At 39.6% G+C, this 19,409-nt stretch overlaps 2 protein-coding genes across 5 annotated transcripts; one reads left to right on the plus strand and one right to left on the minus strand.

The window, feature by feature from the left end:
• Positions 1-298: 298 nt before the first annotated feature.
• On the minus strand, positions 299-3,405 carry LOC134068228 (GTPase IMAP family member 7-like). 4 transcript variants are annotated; one of them, XM_062523882.1, is made up of 4 exons: positions 3,306-3,405; positions 2,152-2,313; positions 1,947-2,023; positions 299-1,275 (listed from the first exon to the last, which is right to left on the minus strand). In XM_062523882.1, exons 3-4 carry the CDS (start codon positions 1,969-1,971, stop codon positions 431-433), a joined length of 870 nt encoding a protein of 289 aa, XP_062379866.1. In that variant the 5' UTR covers positions 1,972-2,023; positions 2,152-2,313; positions 3,306-3,405; the 3' UTR covers positions 299-430. The 4 variants fall into 4 exon arrangements, with proteins under 4 accessions (XP_062379866.1, XP_062379816.1, XP_062380033.1 ...); XM_062523832.1 differs by lacking the exon at positions 1,947-2,023; XM_062524049.1 differs by lacking the exons at positions 1,947-2,023; positions 2,152-2,313 and having other exon boundaries at positions 3,306-3,397.
• Positions 3,406-11,544: 8,139 nt separating this feature from the next.
• Positions 11,545-15,222, plus strand: LOC134077091 (GTPase IMAP family member 7-like). The gene is made up of 2 exons (XM_062532486.1): positions 11,545-11,566; positions 14,273-15,222. Exons 1-2 carry the CDS (start codon positions 11,545-11,547, stop codon positions 15,220-15,222), a joined length of 972 nt encoding a protein of 323 aa, XP_062388470.1.
• Positions 15,223-19,409: the final 4,187 nt, after the last annotated feature.

The raw sequence follows: 19,409 nt of genomic DNA on the forward strand, positions 1-19,409 counted from the left end.
CCTAGTCATATGTAAGGCATGGGAACCAGGCAGCAATAAAACCAAACATTTACCTCTCCTCCCACAGTTGCCCAATATCTATTTTTTTGTATGAAAGATTAGTGGTAGTAGTAGTAGTATTCAATATTCAGAATGTTGTTTTTACAATGACAAATACTGCCCATTTTAGACTTTTAGGGAACATGGAGGAGCAGAGGGACTAGATACAGTAGTTAAAACTGTTGTGAATTTACCTTTCAAATGAGCAAGACATTTCATTCGAGGGTCAACATGAGACAGACACCAATGAAGTCACGGCAGATAATTGTATTTTTATTTTTAAAACACATCTAGAAAATGCATCAACTTAGGTCACTGCTATGATATTACATCAATACTAGTGCATTGTTGAGCCGGGGTTCAAAAACGGTAAATATCATTGATAATCATATTACTTAGGTTTCCAATACCAACTAGCCAGCTTGGAGAGAATACCTGCACTTGCTGACGCACCTGCCGACACCACAGCAGGAACTACTAACTCCTCAGCTGCTGCCACTAGAGCCGGGCCTGGGCCAGCTACCACAGCAAAGCCCCCTGCTGCTCCAAGAGCTAACGTCCCCAGTGTATTTAGATGTCCTGCAATCTTTTCCTTTCTCTCCCTGGCCTGCTGCCTCTTCTGGGCCTCTTCAAACAGCACACTAGTGTAAGGGCCCTTGTTCCATGCCACCATTTCATCAATTTTCTCCAACAACTTTGTAACCTGAGAGGGATCGCATTCCTTTATGTTGTCGAAGGTGACATATCTATTATTGCACTTGTCAAGAATCTCCTTCATTTCAGGGTTGTTGATGTAGTCCTCCACGGCCTTACGCAGCTGATCTTTGAATGTGAAGAGTATGATGGTGTGTTTAAATGCGTTTTCCCCAAAGTTGTCTTCGACCCACTTGGCAGCATTCTTCTCTTCTGCTGTCAATTTAACCCCGAGTCTCATAACCAGTAGAAAGGCATGAGGACCTGGCATAGAAAACACCATACATCTATCTATCTCCCCCTTCAGTTGCCCTTCAGTCATTTTAGTGTCAAAGAGCCCTGGAGTGTCGATGACCGAGATGTGTCTTCCCACATACATTTTGCTCTCCTTTGAGCATGCTATGGTTACAGATTCTTGAGATTCTTCTTCAATGAACACTTTCTTCACTTTTTCTCCAAGGATAGTGTTGCCAGTGGCACTCTTGCCTGACCCAGTTTTCCCCAAAAGCACAATTCTCAATTCAGATGCCATGCCCTGATTATCTGAAATAACAACAAGAAACATCATCACCATCATCATCAGTGATAGTAGTTGTAGTAGCAGAAACAACAGCGCCACCGCTAGCTTAGCTTAGCCTAGTGAATAGAACCCTTTGTTGCTGGATAGCATGTCATGACCAAAAGTGAGTGAATCAACAAAAAAAAAAAACATAAAAAAAGGACTTTACTTCTTGTGGCCTGCATATTCACAACAAGTACAAATAGCAATTCAGATTAAGACAAGGCCTAGGGAGGCAGAGATATCACACAACACCTGAAAACCAATTCCAGGATGACACATTTAATCCTCTTATGCTATTTAATGTTACTGGACCACTGCAGGGATTTTAGGTTGTGTAATCTACAACAAATGACAATGGTATGGGCTACTTGCTGCAACTGAGAGACTGAATCCAGAAAAACAGTCCAACCAGTTTAACCTGATTCAACATAGCTAGTTTCAATCATTCCATATACTGTGCACTGCTCATGTTAAGGGAACACATTGTTCACACATTGGATCAGTACTCCCATATTGTTTGGTATTGAGGTGAAACTGCTATGAGGCGATGTGCTTGATTTTGCAAGAAAAACTTTCAGACGTTCTGTAAATGTAGTTTGAGAAAGGACACAAGGCTGGAAGGTTTAGAAAAACTGTAATATAGTTTTCTTACCTAAAGGATGGTATTTTCTGTACATTGTACTATTTTAAAACAGCCAAGTAATCGTCTACACAGGTCCAGTGTACAATCTAAAGGTAAACCCTCCACAAAATCAGATATATTAATTGCAGTGAGAACTCCCCATCACAGTGTTGTATCCGCGACACCCACTATTACACTGTTGTATTAATTTCATTTCTGTATTCTTTGTGCTTACAGTAATTCTTCTCTGTCATGTTTTTATCCATTCAATGAATGGAAACACAGACAGAAAGACAGACTCCTGAAGAAGGTGAATCCTGTAGCTCCACCTTAGGGTCATTCCATTTGAAATCACCAAAGTTCAGCAAATTTTGTCAGGTGACCCTCTCCAAAAAATCTGAAGAAAAAAAAAAACACAGGTGTTTGTAGACTAAACCTATGCATAAATCTAAAAAAGAATAGGCTATCTGTATCACTAATGGTTCCACAACTACAGCTCTTTGAGGCTTCAAGTCATTTTAAGCATTGTGGTGAACAATCCCTTTATGTTAAACTTGCAGTATTAATGGCTCCTTTGATATTTCACACATATTAGTGAAACTATATGAATAGAAGCACATTTGTCTGTTGAATTTAAAAATCCAATCAGATCAGACGTATATCTTGTGTAATTTCGCCTCTGCAAAGCTCTGAAAATGTAGGCTATATAAATTCATTATCTGAAAAGACATCGTCATCTTTGAGGGCTTCTCATTCAAAAGGTAGGCTATGTGACACAAACACGAACACGTATTTAAATTGTGTAATTAGAAAGTCATCATTGAAGTCAGTGCCTTCTTAACCGAAAAAAAAAAAGCCATGAAAGCCAACAACTCCCAGAATTCCCTGACCTTCACTGCCCTACCCAGACACTCCTCCAGGAAGTAGCCAAGGGTACACGCACACAGAGAGAACCATTAATGTAACATTTTAGAATCAATAAAGGATTCTTGTTAAAAATGTTAATTGTTTTATGTTGCACTCAATCTCGTTGTCATATATTGAAGGCCCTGTTCCTCAGTTTTCCCAAATCGCTATTTTGCCTACCTACCATTGTGCCATTTTACCAGCACTGTACGTGTGTTAGATTTCACAGGCCAAGCTACGTATGTAGGCTACATGTTAAATACACTGTTCACTTAGTCATATAAAAAAAATAACGTGGTCTGAATTATATTGAGCACTTGCAGCTCTATGTTTTCATTCGGCAATATCCTCCTCGTGCTCATTCTGCGTCACGTCACGTAGCCTAGAACTCCGTAGCCTAGACCTAACATTAGGCTTAGCATTTTAAAATGCCAGTTCGCCAACTTTCTTAACTCAATCGATGACTAGTAAAGTCTATCTCACCTTATTTTAGGTCCTCTGATTTGGATAAACAGAGCGTTTTTCTCCCTTTTCTTTTTCTCTTTTGCCAACAGCCGCCTCCAACAAAACCGAAACCAGCATTAGGCCGGTGTTCTAGTTTAACTGGTTTTTATGTTAACTGGTGATATTTGCATAACATCAGTGAATATTCAAAAAGGCCCTGCCTACTTCTTAAACGCGTTCTGCTCTGCCTCCGCCCCTAGAGTTTGTATTTTCACAAAATGCTTGCAAGTGAGAGAAAATAATGGATAGCATATGGCTGAAAGCATCACCAGTTTATGTCTAATACATGTTCGTCTAAGCATTAATCACACAATATGACACATGCTATGCTAATAGCAAAAAATGAAATGAAACAATGTAGCCTAGCTACCTGGCGATGGCTGGATTCGAACCGTGGATGTCGTGGACAAAAACATTCCATCAATAGTGGCTTATACCCCTACACTACAAGCTGCTGGAAAAGTAGGGTGATTTTTAACAATTTATTGGGCTTTTAGTCAAAGTTAACACAGGTTAACATACTGTGAGAAATATACGCCTATGTTAACTGGTGATATCACAATTTAACATGGGCATGCAAGTCTCGAAACATAGCCTAAAGTAGGCTCATCTTGCTTCAACTAGCCTACTACAAACAGGCATGATCACTACCACTTTATTCTGTTTTTGGGGTAAAATGAACAAGTAAGGCAAAAATGTGATCATTTCATTGTTAAATTGTGAATCATCTCACAGAATGTCACATGCTTATCTCAAACAGATTTTTAAAAGGCTATGCTGCTCGTAGCCTGTTGCAAAACATTCTTCAGATGTATTGCTAATGAACGTAGGCTATACTTAAATATTGATCGGCTGACAAACATTGTCACAACATAACATATACAGTGCCTATAGAAAGTCATCATACCCTTTTGAAATAGTTACTTTTTTTGTCTTACAGCCTGAAATCAAAACCCATTTTAAAAACAATCTTTTCCAGTTTTATTTACAAATTTAGCTGCACAACATCAAAATAATGGAAAAAAGTCAACCATTCTGAAAATTGATAAAAAATTAAAAACTAGAAAAACAGGGTTGGAAAAGGCATCATACCCCTGACTTAATACTGTGTAGAGCTTCATTTTGCTTTCATTACAGCCATCAATCTGTTTGGATATGTCTATTATAGCTTTGCACACCTAGATTAGGGAATATTTGCCCAATCTTCCGTGCAGAATTGTTAAAATCCAGTCAAATTCTGTAAGGAACGGCGATGGACTGCTCTCTTCAAGTCAATCCACAGATTTTCTATAGGATTTAAGTCAGGGCTCTGACTTTGCCACTCAAGGCTACTCACCATCCTATCCTTAATAGCCACTGCTTTGTTCTTTTGGCAGTATGTTTAGGATTATTGTCGTGTTGGAAGGCAAATGACCTGCCCATCTTTAGCTGTCTAGCAGAGGGACACAGGTTTTCCTCAAGAATTTGGGTGTACTTGGCAGCATCGATTTTCCCTTCTATCCTGACCAATTGCCCAGTCCCTGCTGAAGAGAAACATCCCCACAACATAATGTTGCCCCAACCATGCTTCACACTAGGTATGGTGTGTTTTGGGTGGTGTACTGTGTTTGGTTTTCACCAAACATAGCGCTTGGAGTTCAGTGCAAAACACATCTGGAATATTCTGCTACCATGTGGAAAAAGCTTTTATGGTCAGATGAGACTAAAGGCCTATTCGGACGGGATTAGTTTTATGGGGGGACGTACAGTAATGCAGGTTTATCATATGACCTCTGTAATATAAATGTCCAATTCGGACGGGACTAGACATCTCTGTCATTTTACTTGACATGGGAGGAGTAACTACGTTTACGTTCTGCCGTCACATCTTCGTCGCCGTGCACGTGATACTTTGCGTCAGGTACGTGCAGCATTAGGCGCGTTCAAGTTGGCTGCGCAGCACAAAAACTGCGCAGCACAAGATGCACGTGGTTAAAAATCTGTCCACGATGGTCTAGATGGGCGTGTTTTCGACTCGGCAGTCGGTATCACATGGCCTCAACTTATCGCGGGAGCAAGGCGTGGCCAGGCGGCTGCTCCGCAAAAGAGCAGCCGGTCTGGAGGTACTGCGGAGAGCAGCAGAGCCTAGACCCTGCCTTCATGACGTCAGGTCTTTGCCCTAATTGGCTTTTACATCCCTGACGTATGTGCAGGTGTTTAGATGCCTCCTCATATCCACAAGGGTCCGTGCGGGTCCGTGCCTCGTGATTCGTCACATGGTCAAGTCTAGCCAAGTCTACACTACGGGAAGTAGAGAGTGTACAACTTCATAGCAGCGTTTGCATCCCCGCCCCTGCTGCCACCGGCAGCTCTCGTTGCTGCAAAAGGTCATTTGGAGTTGAACTTGAACACGGCTATTTTCAGATTTGAAAGACTACACAAGTTGGTTAAACTAGCAAACGTTAGCTTTATGTTATGCCATAAGTAGTTTGAAATGGCTAACAATATCAAGCTAATAGGCAAACTAGCTAACGTCCTATTAGGAGCTGCACAGCAGGTCATGTTTTCATTCAGACTATGGTGGAATTAATTGTTTTCCAATCAGGATGTGACGAAATATTACAGACATCGCATTGCTCTCTCTTTCATTAGGTGCGTTTGACTTCATGTAGCCGTCTTAAGACGACTGCAGACGAGACTATTTCTAACATTCTGGTAGGTTTTCAACCATGACGTATGTTTGAAAGACCTATCAGAATGTCAGAAATAGTCTAGTCTGCAGTCGTCTTAAGACGGCTACATGAAGTCAAACGCACCTATTCACATAGTAGGCTAATCACGCCCTCCCCCTACAGTTCGCTTTGCATTGAGTTGAAGTGTAGAGCCTGACCTTAGAGCTACCGTCATTGGTCGATATTCTCGGCCTAAACATTTAATTGGTTATTCACCTCATCAGCGCACACTTCCTTGTTTACCACTGCAACGCGCAAAACTATGCCGAAACGCAAGTGCAAGTTCACTGACGAATTAAAACGTGTAATTTCCATGTTTTCGTCTCGGTCGAGATCAATACGAAGCTGAATGCCTGACCTGCAAAGCAGACAGTTTAGGACTGAAAAGTATCAGCCATTGGACAACTTTTCAACTTTAAAAATGTCTCATTTTGTGCAATTAGGTTTTATTTTTTATCATTTTTGTTTTACCATTGTTGTGACTATACTTTACATTGTATAACCTACAAATGTATAGTTTGTTTTTGCACATTTAAAACTTTCAACTACAAAATAGCCTTTTGAGGCAGTGTTTTTCTGTTAGTGTTGGGCCGGCCAATAAAGCTCATTATCATGTATCACCATGTATGTTGACACAATTGTATGAATGCACGTGTTCATAGGTGCAGCCTATGTGACCCAAATACCCAAATACCCCCCCCCCCCCCCCCCCCGCTGAAGTGTCCTCTTTTTTGCCAACTCAAATCTGGTCACCCTAGCCAAGTTTCAGAAAATGGCAAGCGTGAGAGTTCGTTCGCCGGCGGCGAAAAATTGTTGACTGTCACACTCAAAGCGTGACATTTGGCAGCTCCGATTAGAGTAGATTTTGCAAGTGTGAACTTATCAAGAAAGAGGAAAATAAATGTTACACAGCTCTGCAACAAGTGACAATTATAGACTTAGCAGCCTTAACATTAACTTGGAAAATCAAGGAGGAACAGCGAATCAACAGCGGACAAAATCTAGCAAGCAGTAGAACGTTTTAAATCTAATTGTCGGAGTCGGCGTTGTTGTGTGTTTGAAAGATAAGTTAGAGGTGCCAAGACCCGCCTTACGTTGCTTCTGATTTGTATGTATTGCGTGATGCCTTCCGTGGTTGGTGAGATTTAGGCACAAAGGACTGTTGGATTGGTTATTGCTGTCAGTCAATCAGAGCTCGAACTACGGCAAGGCAATGACCAAAGTTTATCATCATGAAAAAAAATATATATATTTATAGTGCACTGAATGGGGAAATATTTTGCGTGAGAAATGTCAAGTATGGCATGTGGTGTGAGAATGGGTCAAATTGCGTGACTGTCACGCTCAAAGCGTGAGACTTGGCAGCCCTGGTATTAGGCTACATATTACATGTATCTTGGCAGGACTGTAGGCATATAAGTCAAAAGGTGAAGCAACAGCAAGCCTGTTGCCAGTTATGAAGAACAATATCTGAAAAGTATTTGTTCTTTTCTGATTTAACGGTTTTCTGATATTTAACCCATGTTTCCTTCAAAATGTAGTCTATCTTTTTTCCATCTGCGTTCTGCCCTCCTGCACTCTCGTCTGATAGACCGAGAGGTGTCAGTGAGCCAAGGTTCTTTTTTTGTTTTAGGGCGAAGTGTTTTAAAGGGCGCAACACTGTCCACGATGTTAAGGCAGGTAGAATAGAAAGAGGAGGTCAATTGTTCTATGTTCAGGAAGACAGGAGACAGTAGCCTCAGTAGTCAGTAGCACTCTCAAATGCAGCAGAGAAGCGAGTAGCGGTGGTGGAATTAATAATACGGCGCCGGCGTGCAGAGGCGCAACCTTTAACGTCATGAGAGAGTAAAGGGAAATCAAATGATACAGGCTTGTGATCAGAGAAAACAGCGTCATGAATCGACTCAGTCAACTCAAATGAAGTGTCAACTGAATGTTAGCTTATCCTGCTTATCTTGTTGTCATTTGCGTGAAAATGTAGGCTAATGTTAGCCTCCGTTCTCAGTGAGCATAGTCATATAATATTTTATGTCTTATGTTTACATTATGTTTATTTATGTAAACAGATAGACTATCTTAAGACATGTTTTCTTGTGGTTTCTTGGTGGTGGTAGAGCAGTGGCTAAGGAGCTGGCCTAGCATTCAGTAGCCTGGAAAGCTGTGAGTTCAATTCCCTGCTTCTACCATTGTGCTCTTGAGCAAGGCAAGGCAGCCATTAGTTGCTTTGTGGAGAGTGATCTGTGTAATATAATTGACATACAGGTAACTCAAAAAATGAGAATATTCCTTTTTTTTCAGTTAATTTATTTCAGTAATTCAACTTAAAATGTGAAACTAATATACTAGAATCATTACATGAAGCCTGAATGTGTTATCATTTTGATGATTATGGCTTACAGCTTATGAAAACCCCAAAATCTCAGAAAAATAGAATATTGTGAAGAGGTTCAATATTCTAGGCTCAAAGTGTCACACTCTTATCAATCCAAACCACCTGCAAAAGGGTTCCTAAGGCTGGTCTGGTTCAGTGTAGTTCAGATAAATTAACTTTTTCACAATATTCTAATTTTTCAAGTTTTACCTGTATATAAGTCTTTTGGATAAAAGTGTCTGCTAAATGAATGTGAATGGTAAAGCATAAGAGATGACAATGTCACTGTAGCCACATGTAAGCAGTTCCTGAGAGTACTGTACTGTACGTGACATTTCTTACACAACATACATGAAAACAAAACCTGAATGTACTTTGCCACAAAAATACAGAAGCATACTGTACGTGACATTTGTCAGAGAGCCAGACAACATCAGGCACTGAGCAGGGAGCCTTAGGCTCATAGGCAGCATGATATGAAACATCTACCCAAAGTGGGAAATTGATGTTGAACAAGAAACAATGTCAACATTTTAGAATAGCCCAATCAGAGTCCAGAGACTCTTCTCTGATCTTTAATAAGTAAGTTAATATTGTGGTTAAGGGTAGCTTCTTCCCGGTAAGAACCATTGCTAAATTAAAGCTCTTTATGTCTCTGACCTTGAAACACTCATACTGTACATGCCTTCATCACATCAAGGTTGGACTATACTGTTCGTGGATCTTACTCACTCCACCCTCAATAGACTCAAGTTAGTTCAAAATGCAGCTACGGTACAAGACTATGAAGTGGGTCTAAGAAACATGAGCATACAGTACTGAAACTCCTGTTGGCTCATCTGTACTGGCTCCTGGTAGAGCATAGCCTGATTAACGCCAGACCTCATCTCAGTTGAGATGTGGTCTGGGAGCCAAACATTAATTTTTTGAGGCATGGTTTATGAATGTTCAGAGCCGTTTATTGGGCGCTACAGATGTCTATCAAAAGTGTCTGTGCGTAGCTCATAGGCTAGCCAGTCATATCAATTAACCTATACCAGATGACATTATGTAGAGTGTTTTAATACTTCAAAATGTCATTTGATAAATGTGCCTTGCATTTTTCAGTAGTGATATGTGTGTAGGTTTGAACAAAGCTGGTTTGGTTCTAAATCAAAATACAAGCTTTGATGTGTTGCTTGTCATTATTATTGTTGCCCCGTTCTAAATTTGGTTCCCTGGCTGAGGCGAAAATTAGGTCCATGCAATCCAGGCTGCCTAACAGCTTGAATGAATCCTCCACAAGGCAGCATGGGTATACCCAGGCTAGGTAGAGCACATAATTAACCTCAAAAGTTACATCCCTTCACATCCTAATTCTGCTCCAAGATCGCTTAGGTCATCTTCTCTCCATTTTCTTTGTGTCCCCAATTACACATCTAAAAACAAAGAGTGATAGCTTTCTCTATTGTTGCCCCCCGATTCTGGAACAGTCTACCTACCCACATGAATTTCTCTCCCACCATTGACTTTATAAAGACTAACTGAAAGTCTTTTATTTTTTTCCCAAGCTTTTAATACACTATAACCCCTCCCCCTTCCCATCACCACCTACCACCTTATTATGCTGTATTTATATGAGGCACTTTGGATCAATTGTGTTTTGTTAAATGTGCTACATAAATAAAGTTGACTTGACTTTACTTAATAATGAAGCATAATCAGAAAAAGACAATAGTTATCCAGCAGCTTCTCTGTTTGGGTCCCTAACAGACAAAATAGGCATAAAACTATTTTCTCTTCCCATAATATGCTGTACTTATTCAGCATAGAGCAATTTCTTTGAAATCCCACGATGGGGACGAGTTCCTTAATATTTCAACTTACTTGCATAATGTACTGCAGAAGGAAGTGAACCTTTACTCTGGTGATGAAAGGCTGATGCTGCAAACAAGGTCACATGTAACTTCTTGAATGCAGGAGTGCAATCTTCTTGAGAAGGATAAATCACTGGTGAGATTTCTTTCTTTTAAAAAAAAAAAAAAAAAAAAAAACATAAATGTACCTGCTTTGTGTTGTTAGTATTCTGTACACTTATGGAACCCCACAGATGACATTGCAATATTTATATCAAGATAATATGCACTGGTACTAGTGTCTGTGCTCATTTTACAAAATGGTGCTGTCATTTAACAAATCAGAGCACAATGTCGTAAAACATGCACAACTGAATCATATGAGAGCACTTTCTGTCATACGAACAATTGCAATGACATCCCCCGGGCTTTGTAATGCACTATAAGCTGTTAATGTAACTTATTTCAACTATATCCTGAGTGAGTGAATATGTGTAACATATACTGAGCCTGTTCAAATAGCTATAAGCAACAGAGGTGGACACCTTAGACTATAGACGCTAATGCTATTATTTCTAGGGCCTAGAGGGATACTTCACAAAACCTAGACAGCAGATTAAGCTAGGATTTTTTTGATTATCCTAGCTGAATTTCACCTCGATTCGGTTTCACAAAATAATTGACAGATATTGTACCTTACCATGGAGATTGTATCTGTGAAGCTGGTCATGACAGGCTAGCTTCCAAGCCAGGCTTAGTTCATTCAACGTAATTATGTTGCTCAATTCTATGTTCATGCTAATTGTATTTGGACACAAAACACTAATAATCGAATGCCATTGTGTTTCATCAATTTAACTGTGGTGGTTATGTTATAATTACTTATTGACATAGTCATGGACTGCTTCTTTTGTTGATCAATGTTTGATGAACACCTTAGTTGATTGGAAATGGACGGCACAATGTCAATGGTGTTTTCAATAAGTTTGGTAATAAAGAGAGGTAACTCACACCTACCTTCAGTATTCCTGGAGTAATTCTACAGAGGGTTTCACTTTTGGTTTGGCCCTGTTTTTTTACAGTATAACCATTAAATTGGTCAGCTAATGGTCTTGAGGAAATTGTTGAATATGTCAAAAAAAATGTCATGAGCTAGAAATCGTGTTAAGTTCCTGACCACACTTTCTATAGACTGTGTCACATTCATAGCCTTGCACTTTAGTTTATCTTATGTTTTTTAATAGTATTGTGTCCTTCACACAGATTACAACTGAAAAGCTTGTGATTGTAATCACCAGGTGATGGCAGCAAAGGGAAACAGAGGTCAGTTCTACCGTACATACTAGCACAACAACAACAACAACAACAACAACAACAACACATTTAGTGAAGTGGCATCCACTAACGACCGTCAATGTGTATCAATGGGTGATGCAGCCATTATGCTCCAGAATGCTCACTACACACCAATCTATTACAGACTTATCAATCTATTATTATTATGATATGATGATGCACCTTACTTTGGTAGTTATCCAATTGCATTGTACTTAAATGCAATGACAATAAAGGCATTCAATTCAGTCAATTATTATTGAATTATCTTGACCCTTGGGGATTAAGGTAACACTTTACATTACGGCTCGCTAATAAGGTGGTAATTGTATGGTAATTTCTATGTAATTTCATGGTAACAATCCCTTGTTACCACTTATTACAAGTAATTTCCATGTAGTTTCTAGTGCAATTACTCCGCAGTTTCTAGGTAATAGCAATGCAAACAGCATTAATTAAGGTGGTCATTTCTATGGTATTTTTTATGTAATTTCATGGTAATAATATTTTTTAGCCCCTTATTACTATGTAATTTCTATGCAATTTCCAGTGCAATTACTCTGCAGTTTCTAAGTAATAGTGATGCAAACAGCTTTCATTTTAAGTTTAATGAAATGGTAATGATTTAAAATGAATCTAGTTCTTGAAATTATAGTCCAGGATTTACTTATTGTTTTTGTTTAATTACCTGAAAAACAAGGAGGTAATTTCCAGGAAAATACACAGCATCAGGGCCGTAAAATACACTATCACTTATTTCCACTCAGTTACTTAGTTATTACCATCTCTGATCTGAAATAGGTTACCGTGTACTGACATTCAACACACAACCACATGTTGAGCACAACCTTAACTTTGTTCTGCAAAAAAACCATTGTTTTCACACATTTAACATGTTCTGCAATAATAAAACAACATAATCAAATTCTGAAACAGTAGGCTAAATATTTTATTTGCAGTGCACCCTAAACCTACCAAAACATTCATACAGGTACAGAGGTGACGTGTTTGTTACAGATGAAAATATTATAATATTTCGTTGACTTCTTTGGGTCAGAAGCTCCTCTCGGAATATAAATCGTCCTTCTCAAAATTATGACAGCAGACACGGTAATCCATTACTTTAGCGTTTCGATTGAGGTGTCAATGTCCACATTCAAAACAATAAGCCACTGGAGACCGACCGTATCGCAATTACAGCTGATGAAAAACTTGCTGGATTGTAAACTTTTAATTTTTGTTTCGCTGCCGGGAAAGGAACAGACACGAACCACTCTGTCTTCCTTGTCCTCTTTCTTCTGTCTGTAGCATATCTCACCAGAGAAAAGACGTGATCTCACTGTAATTTGAGCACTGGACTACCCGTAGTCTCTTCCGGCAATAGCTCCCGTGCGTGCTTCCGTGTGAACACTTGTGTGACATTTCTGTGCTTCATATAGAGTTGCAGTCTCGAACGATTTCTAAGTGTGTACAGACTATTCCAAAGTTTACAGACTAACTGGTGCTTTGTTTTATGTGTAGACACCTCGAGTTAGCTGCTGACGAGGTTTTGCGCTGTTTTGAGCAATGTTAGTGGTTTCATTTTGAAAGCGTAGCCTATGGCTTTATGCCACTGTTAGCGATTTTGGGCTGTAGCTCATGCTAGCTCTGCAGGCTAGCCTACTGCTGATCAACGAAAAATACTTCTTCCATGGCTTAGTTAAATTTTCGGCGGACTTACAGGCTACTTTAAATGTTGTATGTTAAATGTTAACTTTCTTTTTTTGCAGAACAAAGTAATAAAGGTCGTACTCAACATGTGTTTGTGTGTTGAATGTCAGTAGGCTACAAAATAGCCTAGCCAGATGGTAATAACCAAGTAATTGAGTGGAAATAGGTGATAATGTATTTTACGGCCCTGATACTGTGTATTTTACCTCCTTGTTTTTCAGGTAATTAAACAAAAACAACACTAAAAATGTCATAAGGATAATTGATGGGTTTATCAACACAGCTAGGTAATTAAATAAGAAGAGGCAATAGTGCATTTTACAGCTCTGATACCATATAGTTTCCATAAAATGACTTCACTTGTTCCAGTTTAGTTACAGGCACATAATGTCTTCTTTACCAGCTTACTACGACAATGACTTGGTTTTTCTCTTTCTTAGTAGGCTAATAACTAAGTAATTGGGTGGAAATAAGTGATAATGTATTTTACGGCCCTGATGCTGTGTATTTTCCTGGAAATTACCTCCTTGTTTGTCATGTAATTAAACAAAAACAATAAGTAAAGTTTCAAATAATTACCATTTTATTATACTCAAAATGAAAGTTGTTTGCATCACTATTACCTAAAAACTGCAGAGTTATTGCACTGGAAACTGCATGGAAATAACTTGTAATAAGTGGCTACAAAGGATTATTCATAAAATGATATCAAAATAACATAGAAATTACCACCTTAATTAATGCTGTTTGCATTGCTATTACCTAGAAACAGCAGAGTAATTGCACTAGAAACTGCATAGAAATTACTGGTAATAAGTGGTAACAAGGGATTGTTACCATGAAATTACATAGAAATTACCATACAATTACCACCTTATTAGCGAGCCGTAATGTAAAGTGTTACCGTGTTTTTTTTAAATGCACCTTATAAAATAAATAAATAAATGACAGTGACACTGATTTGCGTTCATGGCTGAATTCTAGGAGCGTTGCATTTGCACAGGAGGATCGTGCTGGTGGGGAAGACCGGATCAGGAAAAAGCGCAACAGGAAACACCATCCTGGGAAAAGATGCCTTTGAAAGCAATGCTCTACCCACTCACGTGACTGAGAGGTGTGAGAAGCACGACGGAGAAGTGGAGGGCAGAGACGTTGCTGTGATCGACACGCCAGGAATCTGCGACAGGAACAAGACGGAGGACCAGATGAGGAAAGTGATGGACAACTGTATCAAACTGTCCCTCCCCGGACCCCACGCGTTCCTGCTGGTGATCAGGCTGGGAGTGAGATTCACAGAAGAAGAAGAACATGCCGTGAAGTGGATCCAGGACAACTTTGGAAAAGATGCGTCCCGTTACACGATCATACTGTTCACTCACGTAGATCAGCTGAAAGGTATAACTATGGAGGATTGCCTGAAGCATGAGAGTCTTAATAAGATTTACAATAGCTGCGGAGGAAGGTATCTGCCATTCAACAACAACGACAGAAGTAACAGAGAACAGGTACGCCATCTGCTGGAGAAGATCGACAGCATGCTTCAAGTAAACGTAGGAGAGTTCTACACCAACGACATGTACAAGGAGGCGCAGAGAACGATCAAAGAAGAGGAGGAGAGAAAGAGACTGGAGGAGGAGAGGATGAAGGAAGAGGAGAGGAGGAGACTGGAGGAGGAGTGGAGGCGGCAGGAAGAGATGCGAATAGAGGAGGAGAGAAGGAGGTGTGAGGACGAAAGAAGACGAGAGGAAGACAGAAGGAGAGAGGAGGAGGACAGAAGACGACAGGAGGAGGACGGAAGAAGGGAAGAAGAGGAAAGAAGGAGAGAGGAAGAACAGAGAAGAATGCAGGATGAGATCAAGACACAACAGGAAAGTTCATGCTTCAGGAGATGTTGTCCATGCTTGTGCGCCGATCCAGAAAGTGAACAACAATGACATTATGGCATATGACATACTCTGAGCGTTACATTTATTTTTCAGCTTTATTCATTGTGAATCAGCTTGAATGTAAATAACTATGTTCAACGGCATTTCATGTGTCTGGAAATAATTATGCATAAGCAAATTGAAATGACCTGTGTACATTAATCATTTCACCCCAGTAAATCAATACATTTAAAAAACATAGCTCTACATCTCATTCATTCATATTACATAGGCATTATATCACACCCCATACAAGGACACAAGGCATTGTATGATACACTTGTAACAGCTACTTATGGCTATTGGATACAAAGTGCTGTGATATTGATATAATACTCAGGGAGAGGAGAAGGATGAGAGTAGTGTGCCTGCGGTTACGTCATGTTTGTGTGCAATAATTCCATAATATATTGGAAAGAAATACTGGTTAAACTTAACCTCAACATCCATGTTTTAAACAGATTCAGAAAAGGTATAAGTGCATTCATAAGCCCCATAATGACTGCTATACTGCATGTCTGTGTACTGTGCAACTATGTAAACACAGACATCACTGCACTCATGAAGCGGTGTTTTATAATGGCCTATAACAGCTAGAAATATCACACTGCATTATAAAGCATCTATAGTGTCATCATTAATCTTGTAATTTTTCTTATTGTAATTTTCCAACTGATTATACACATATGTAGGTCACCAGCAGTATAAAGAAAGCACACATTTGAGACCTCACTATTGGGACTCCATTTGAAAACAGATACCACAGCGACACCCACTGGTCAATTTGCATTGTGAGTTTGAAAAAGACCTTTGGCATAAGGTGGAGCAAAGTGTCCTCCAAAGAGTGACATATGGTAAACTCTGGAGAGTGGCAGCTAAGTTGTATTTGTTTTACATTTATACCCATACCTGACAGGCATCTGGAACAGTGAAATGGGTATTATTTCTCAGGAACTATCAAAACAAAGGCTGGGTAGGTTATAATTTGGTCTTCATAAAAATGTTTAAATCATGCTTAAATACAGAGAGGTGACTGGATTCAAGTGTTCAGGCTTCAGCAGCCTATCACGACACACTGTCTTGTCTCTGTACTGATTGTACAGAAACAAATAACCCATTACACCTGTGCTGCAAGACTTCCAAACAAGGTTAAGAATGATCAGTGATCGATATTGGCATAATATTTAATGTAACACGTTGTCAAGTAGCCACAGTAATGTGTGATCTCTCAGAAATTGTTGAAAATTGCAGTTAATGTTTGTTGAGTTGTGTATACTGATGTATTTTAAAGGATTCACACATTTAATAGAACAAAATATGTAATTTTCCTGCAATAGGCCTATGTCACTAGACTATAGGCTCAATTTGAGCAACACAATTTCTGCAAACTTCCTGGACTATAGGAGCTATTCACACCCTGTGACGTAACAACAACATGTGTGCACAAAAACCATTGCGGACATTCGTTTTTTCGTCAGCAGAAAGTGACGAAAAAGAAAAACTCTGAAAAGCACTACTATCTGTTCAAAATAAGATTCAGGTGGGGATAGTTGTGTTTTACTTTCATAATCTTTATTTTGTGAACACATACAACAGTTAACAGACATTTTGTGATTGTGATGCTCAGACATAAACTATGACCCTGCCAGCAAACTTTCATTAGAATGCTGAATGAATTCCGTTTGAAATCAGACAAAATCCAGGGGAATGTTTGCAATACCGACTCTGATTTTCCTCAAAGTTTGTCTACACAATGTTTAGGTTCCATATAAAGTTAGTTCCATAACTATGGATGTTTTGACATCCATATCTTAAAAAGTATTACCCCTAGCCTGACCACATTTTATAGAATGGAAGACAATCAGATTCTCAGTAAAAGTAACCATTAAAGTATTACCCCTAGCCTGGCCACATTTTTATAGAATGGAAGACAATCAGATTCTCAGTAAAAGTAACCATTAAAGTATTACCCCTAGCCTGGCCACATTTTTATAGAATGGAAGACAATCAGATTCTCAGTAAAAGTAACCATTAAAAGTTTGTACCACATGTAGTCTCATTATTTTTATAGAAGTCCCGTGAACAAAGTGATATTGAGAGTCTCAAATATATTTTAATGGGACACACCAGTCATCAATGAGTATTTTTGTCTAGAAATGTAATCCTTTGTTAATGTTGTCCCAAAATGTGAAATCTCCAAAACAAATGGCCATGACAATAACAAGGATAAAACATGGAAATAGTGAACACACACAGCACACAGAGCACATAGTGAGGTGAAGCACACACTAACCCGGAGTATTGAGCTGCTTGGGGAGCAGTGCTCGAGGGGAAGAGTGCAGTGACAGGCAGTCTGTGCTTTACCCTCAGTGCAGCCTGTTTGTAAATACCTCACCACTGTTTTACGTCTGAAGTGGGTGTAAAAGCATTATACATCTGGCCCTTAGTGTGTAAAGTACCAATTATTGTACCAAGTCACTGAATAAATGCATGTAGTTGCAGGTGTTTTGGGAACACCAAAATATACATTGCAATAATCAATTAATTTTAGCTTTCTGGTTACACTGTACATACAACATAATCCATTTCACTTGATGGGGTAATATTATCAAACTTGTGAATCAAAATGAGTTGGTGACTTATCCTCATCCTGAGTTTCTACACCTATTTTTACATCACAGCCACCATATATTCCTCCAGCAGCTCCAGGACATCCTTCTAGTGTTCCTCCTATGCCTGGTTCTGCCTTCATAGTTTGTGTTGCTGTTGCGTGTGAACTTTCACTTTTCTTTTCTTCATTGGGACTTTTAAATGCTGTACCACCTCCTATGGTCCCTCCTGTGTCTGCTGCTAAATCCCTACCCCCTGTTGCTGCTCTTACATCTACTTCTGCTCCTCTTGCTTTTTCTCCTCTTGCTGAACTTGTGTTTCTTATTGCTACTAGTCGTGCTCCTGCTCCTGCTCCTGCTCCTGCTCCTCCTACTGCTCCTACTGCTACTCCTACTGGTCCTGCTACTCCTCCTGCTACTCCTCCTATTAGTCCTCCTCCTATAAGTGCTGCTTTTATTAGTTTTTCTTCTATGCCTTATTCTGCCGTCATAGTCCCTTCTATGGTCCCCTCTGCGCCTGCTGCTAAGTCTCTACCCCCTGTTGCTTCTGCTCCTCTTGCTGTTTCTCCTCTTGCTGCACTTGTGTTTCTTGCTGCTATTACTAATCCTCTTGCTACTACCCCTCCTACTGCTCCTCCTACTACTCCTCCTAATAGTCCTCCTACTGTTACTCCTATGACTGCTCCAATTGTAGCTGCTTTCATTATTATTTCTTTGTTGATCTTTTCTTGAGCCTCCTGGTACATCTTGTTTGTGTAATATGTCCCCCCATTCTCCTTCACCATGACATCTATCTTCTTTAGCAGCTCTATAACCTGAGTCTGGTCGACCCTGTCTGTGTTGTTAAAGGCATGGTATCTACCACTACATCTCTTTATCAGGGAACGGACCTCTGCATTTAACATGCTCTCCAGTGGTTTTCTCTTCAACTTATCAGAATGAGTTAACAGCACCATGGTGAACTGTGTTGCTCTCTTACCAAAGTTTTCCTGGATCCACTGTACTGTACTTTTTTCTTGATGTGTGAATCTCCCACCTAATCTGACCACCAGCAGGAACACATGAGGTCCAGGAACAGACAACTCAACACACTTCTCTATCTCACTTTTTAGCTGAGCTGCTGTCTTACCTGTGTCACGCAATCCTGGGGTATCAACCAGTGTAATATTGCGCTTCCTAATCTGGCCACACTGTGTCTGACAGTTTGTGGTTACAGAGTCATTGGACAAATCTTCTTCAAACACTTCTCTCCCCAGAATGGTGTTTCCTGTGGCACTTTTCCCAGCTCCAGTCTTACCCAGCAACACAATCCTGACATCAGTCAAATTTACACTACTGTAATTTGCCTTGTTCATCACCTCTATCTTTTCCAGTAATTTTTTCACCTGAGATGTCCCTATTTCTGCTTTGCTATTCAGACTGTGGTACCCTCCTCCACATTTTTTTTATCATTTCCTGAGTCTCTTCATTGTTAAGCAGCTTATCAAAACTTTCTTTTGTCAGCTCTTCTCTTCTTGTGAACAAGACCATAACATATGTCAAGACATCTTTGTCAAAAATTTGTTCAACCCACTCCAGACATTGTCT

The sequence above is a fragment of the Sardina pilchardus genome, chromosome 1, assembly GCF_963854185.1.
Source record: "Sardina pilchardus chromosome 1, fSarPil1.1, whole genome shotgun sequence".
Classification (NCBI taxonomy): Eukaryota; Metazoa; Chordata; class Actinopteri; order Clupeiformes; family Clupeidae; genus Sardina; species Sardina pilchardus.

What these genes read in the sequence shown, in the direction of transcription:
- LOC134077091 (XM_062532486.1), top strand. Translation starts at nt 11,545, where the DNA reads ATGGCAGCAAAGGGAAACAGAG. An exon ending in GGCAGCAAAGGGAAACAGAG is followed by an intron (nt 11,567 to 14,272) that starts GTCAGTTCTACC and finishes GCTGAATTCTAG; the next exon opens with GAGCGTTGCATTTGCACAGG.
- LOC134068228 (XM_062523832.1), bottom strand. Translation starts at nt 2,182, where the DNA reads ATGGATAAAAACATGACAGAGAAGAATTACT. An exon ending in CATGACAGAGAAGAATTACT is followed by an intron (nt 1,276 to 2,151) that starts GTAAGCACAAAG and finishes TTGTTATTTCAG; the next exon opens with ATAATCAGGGCATGGCATCT.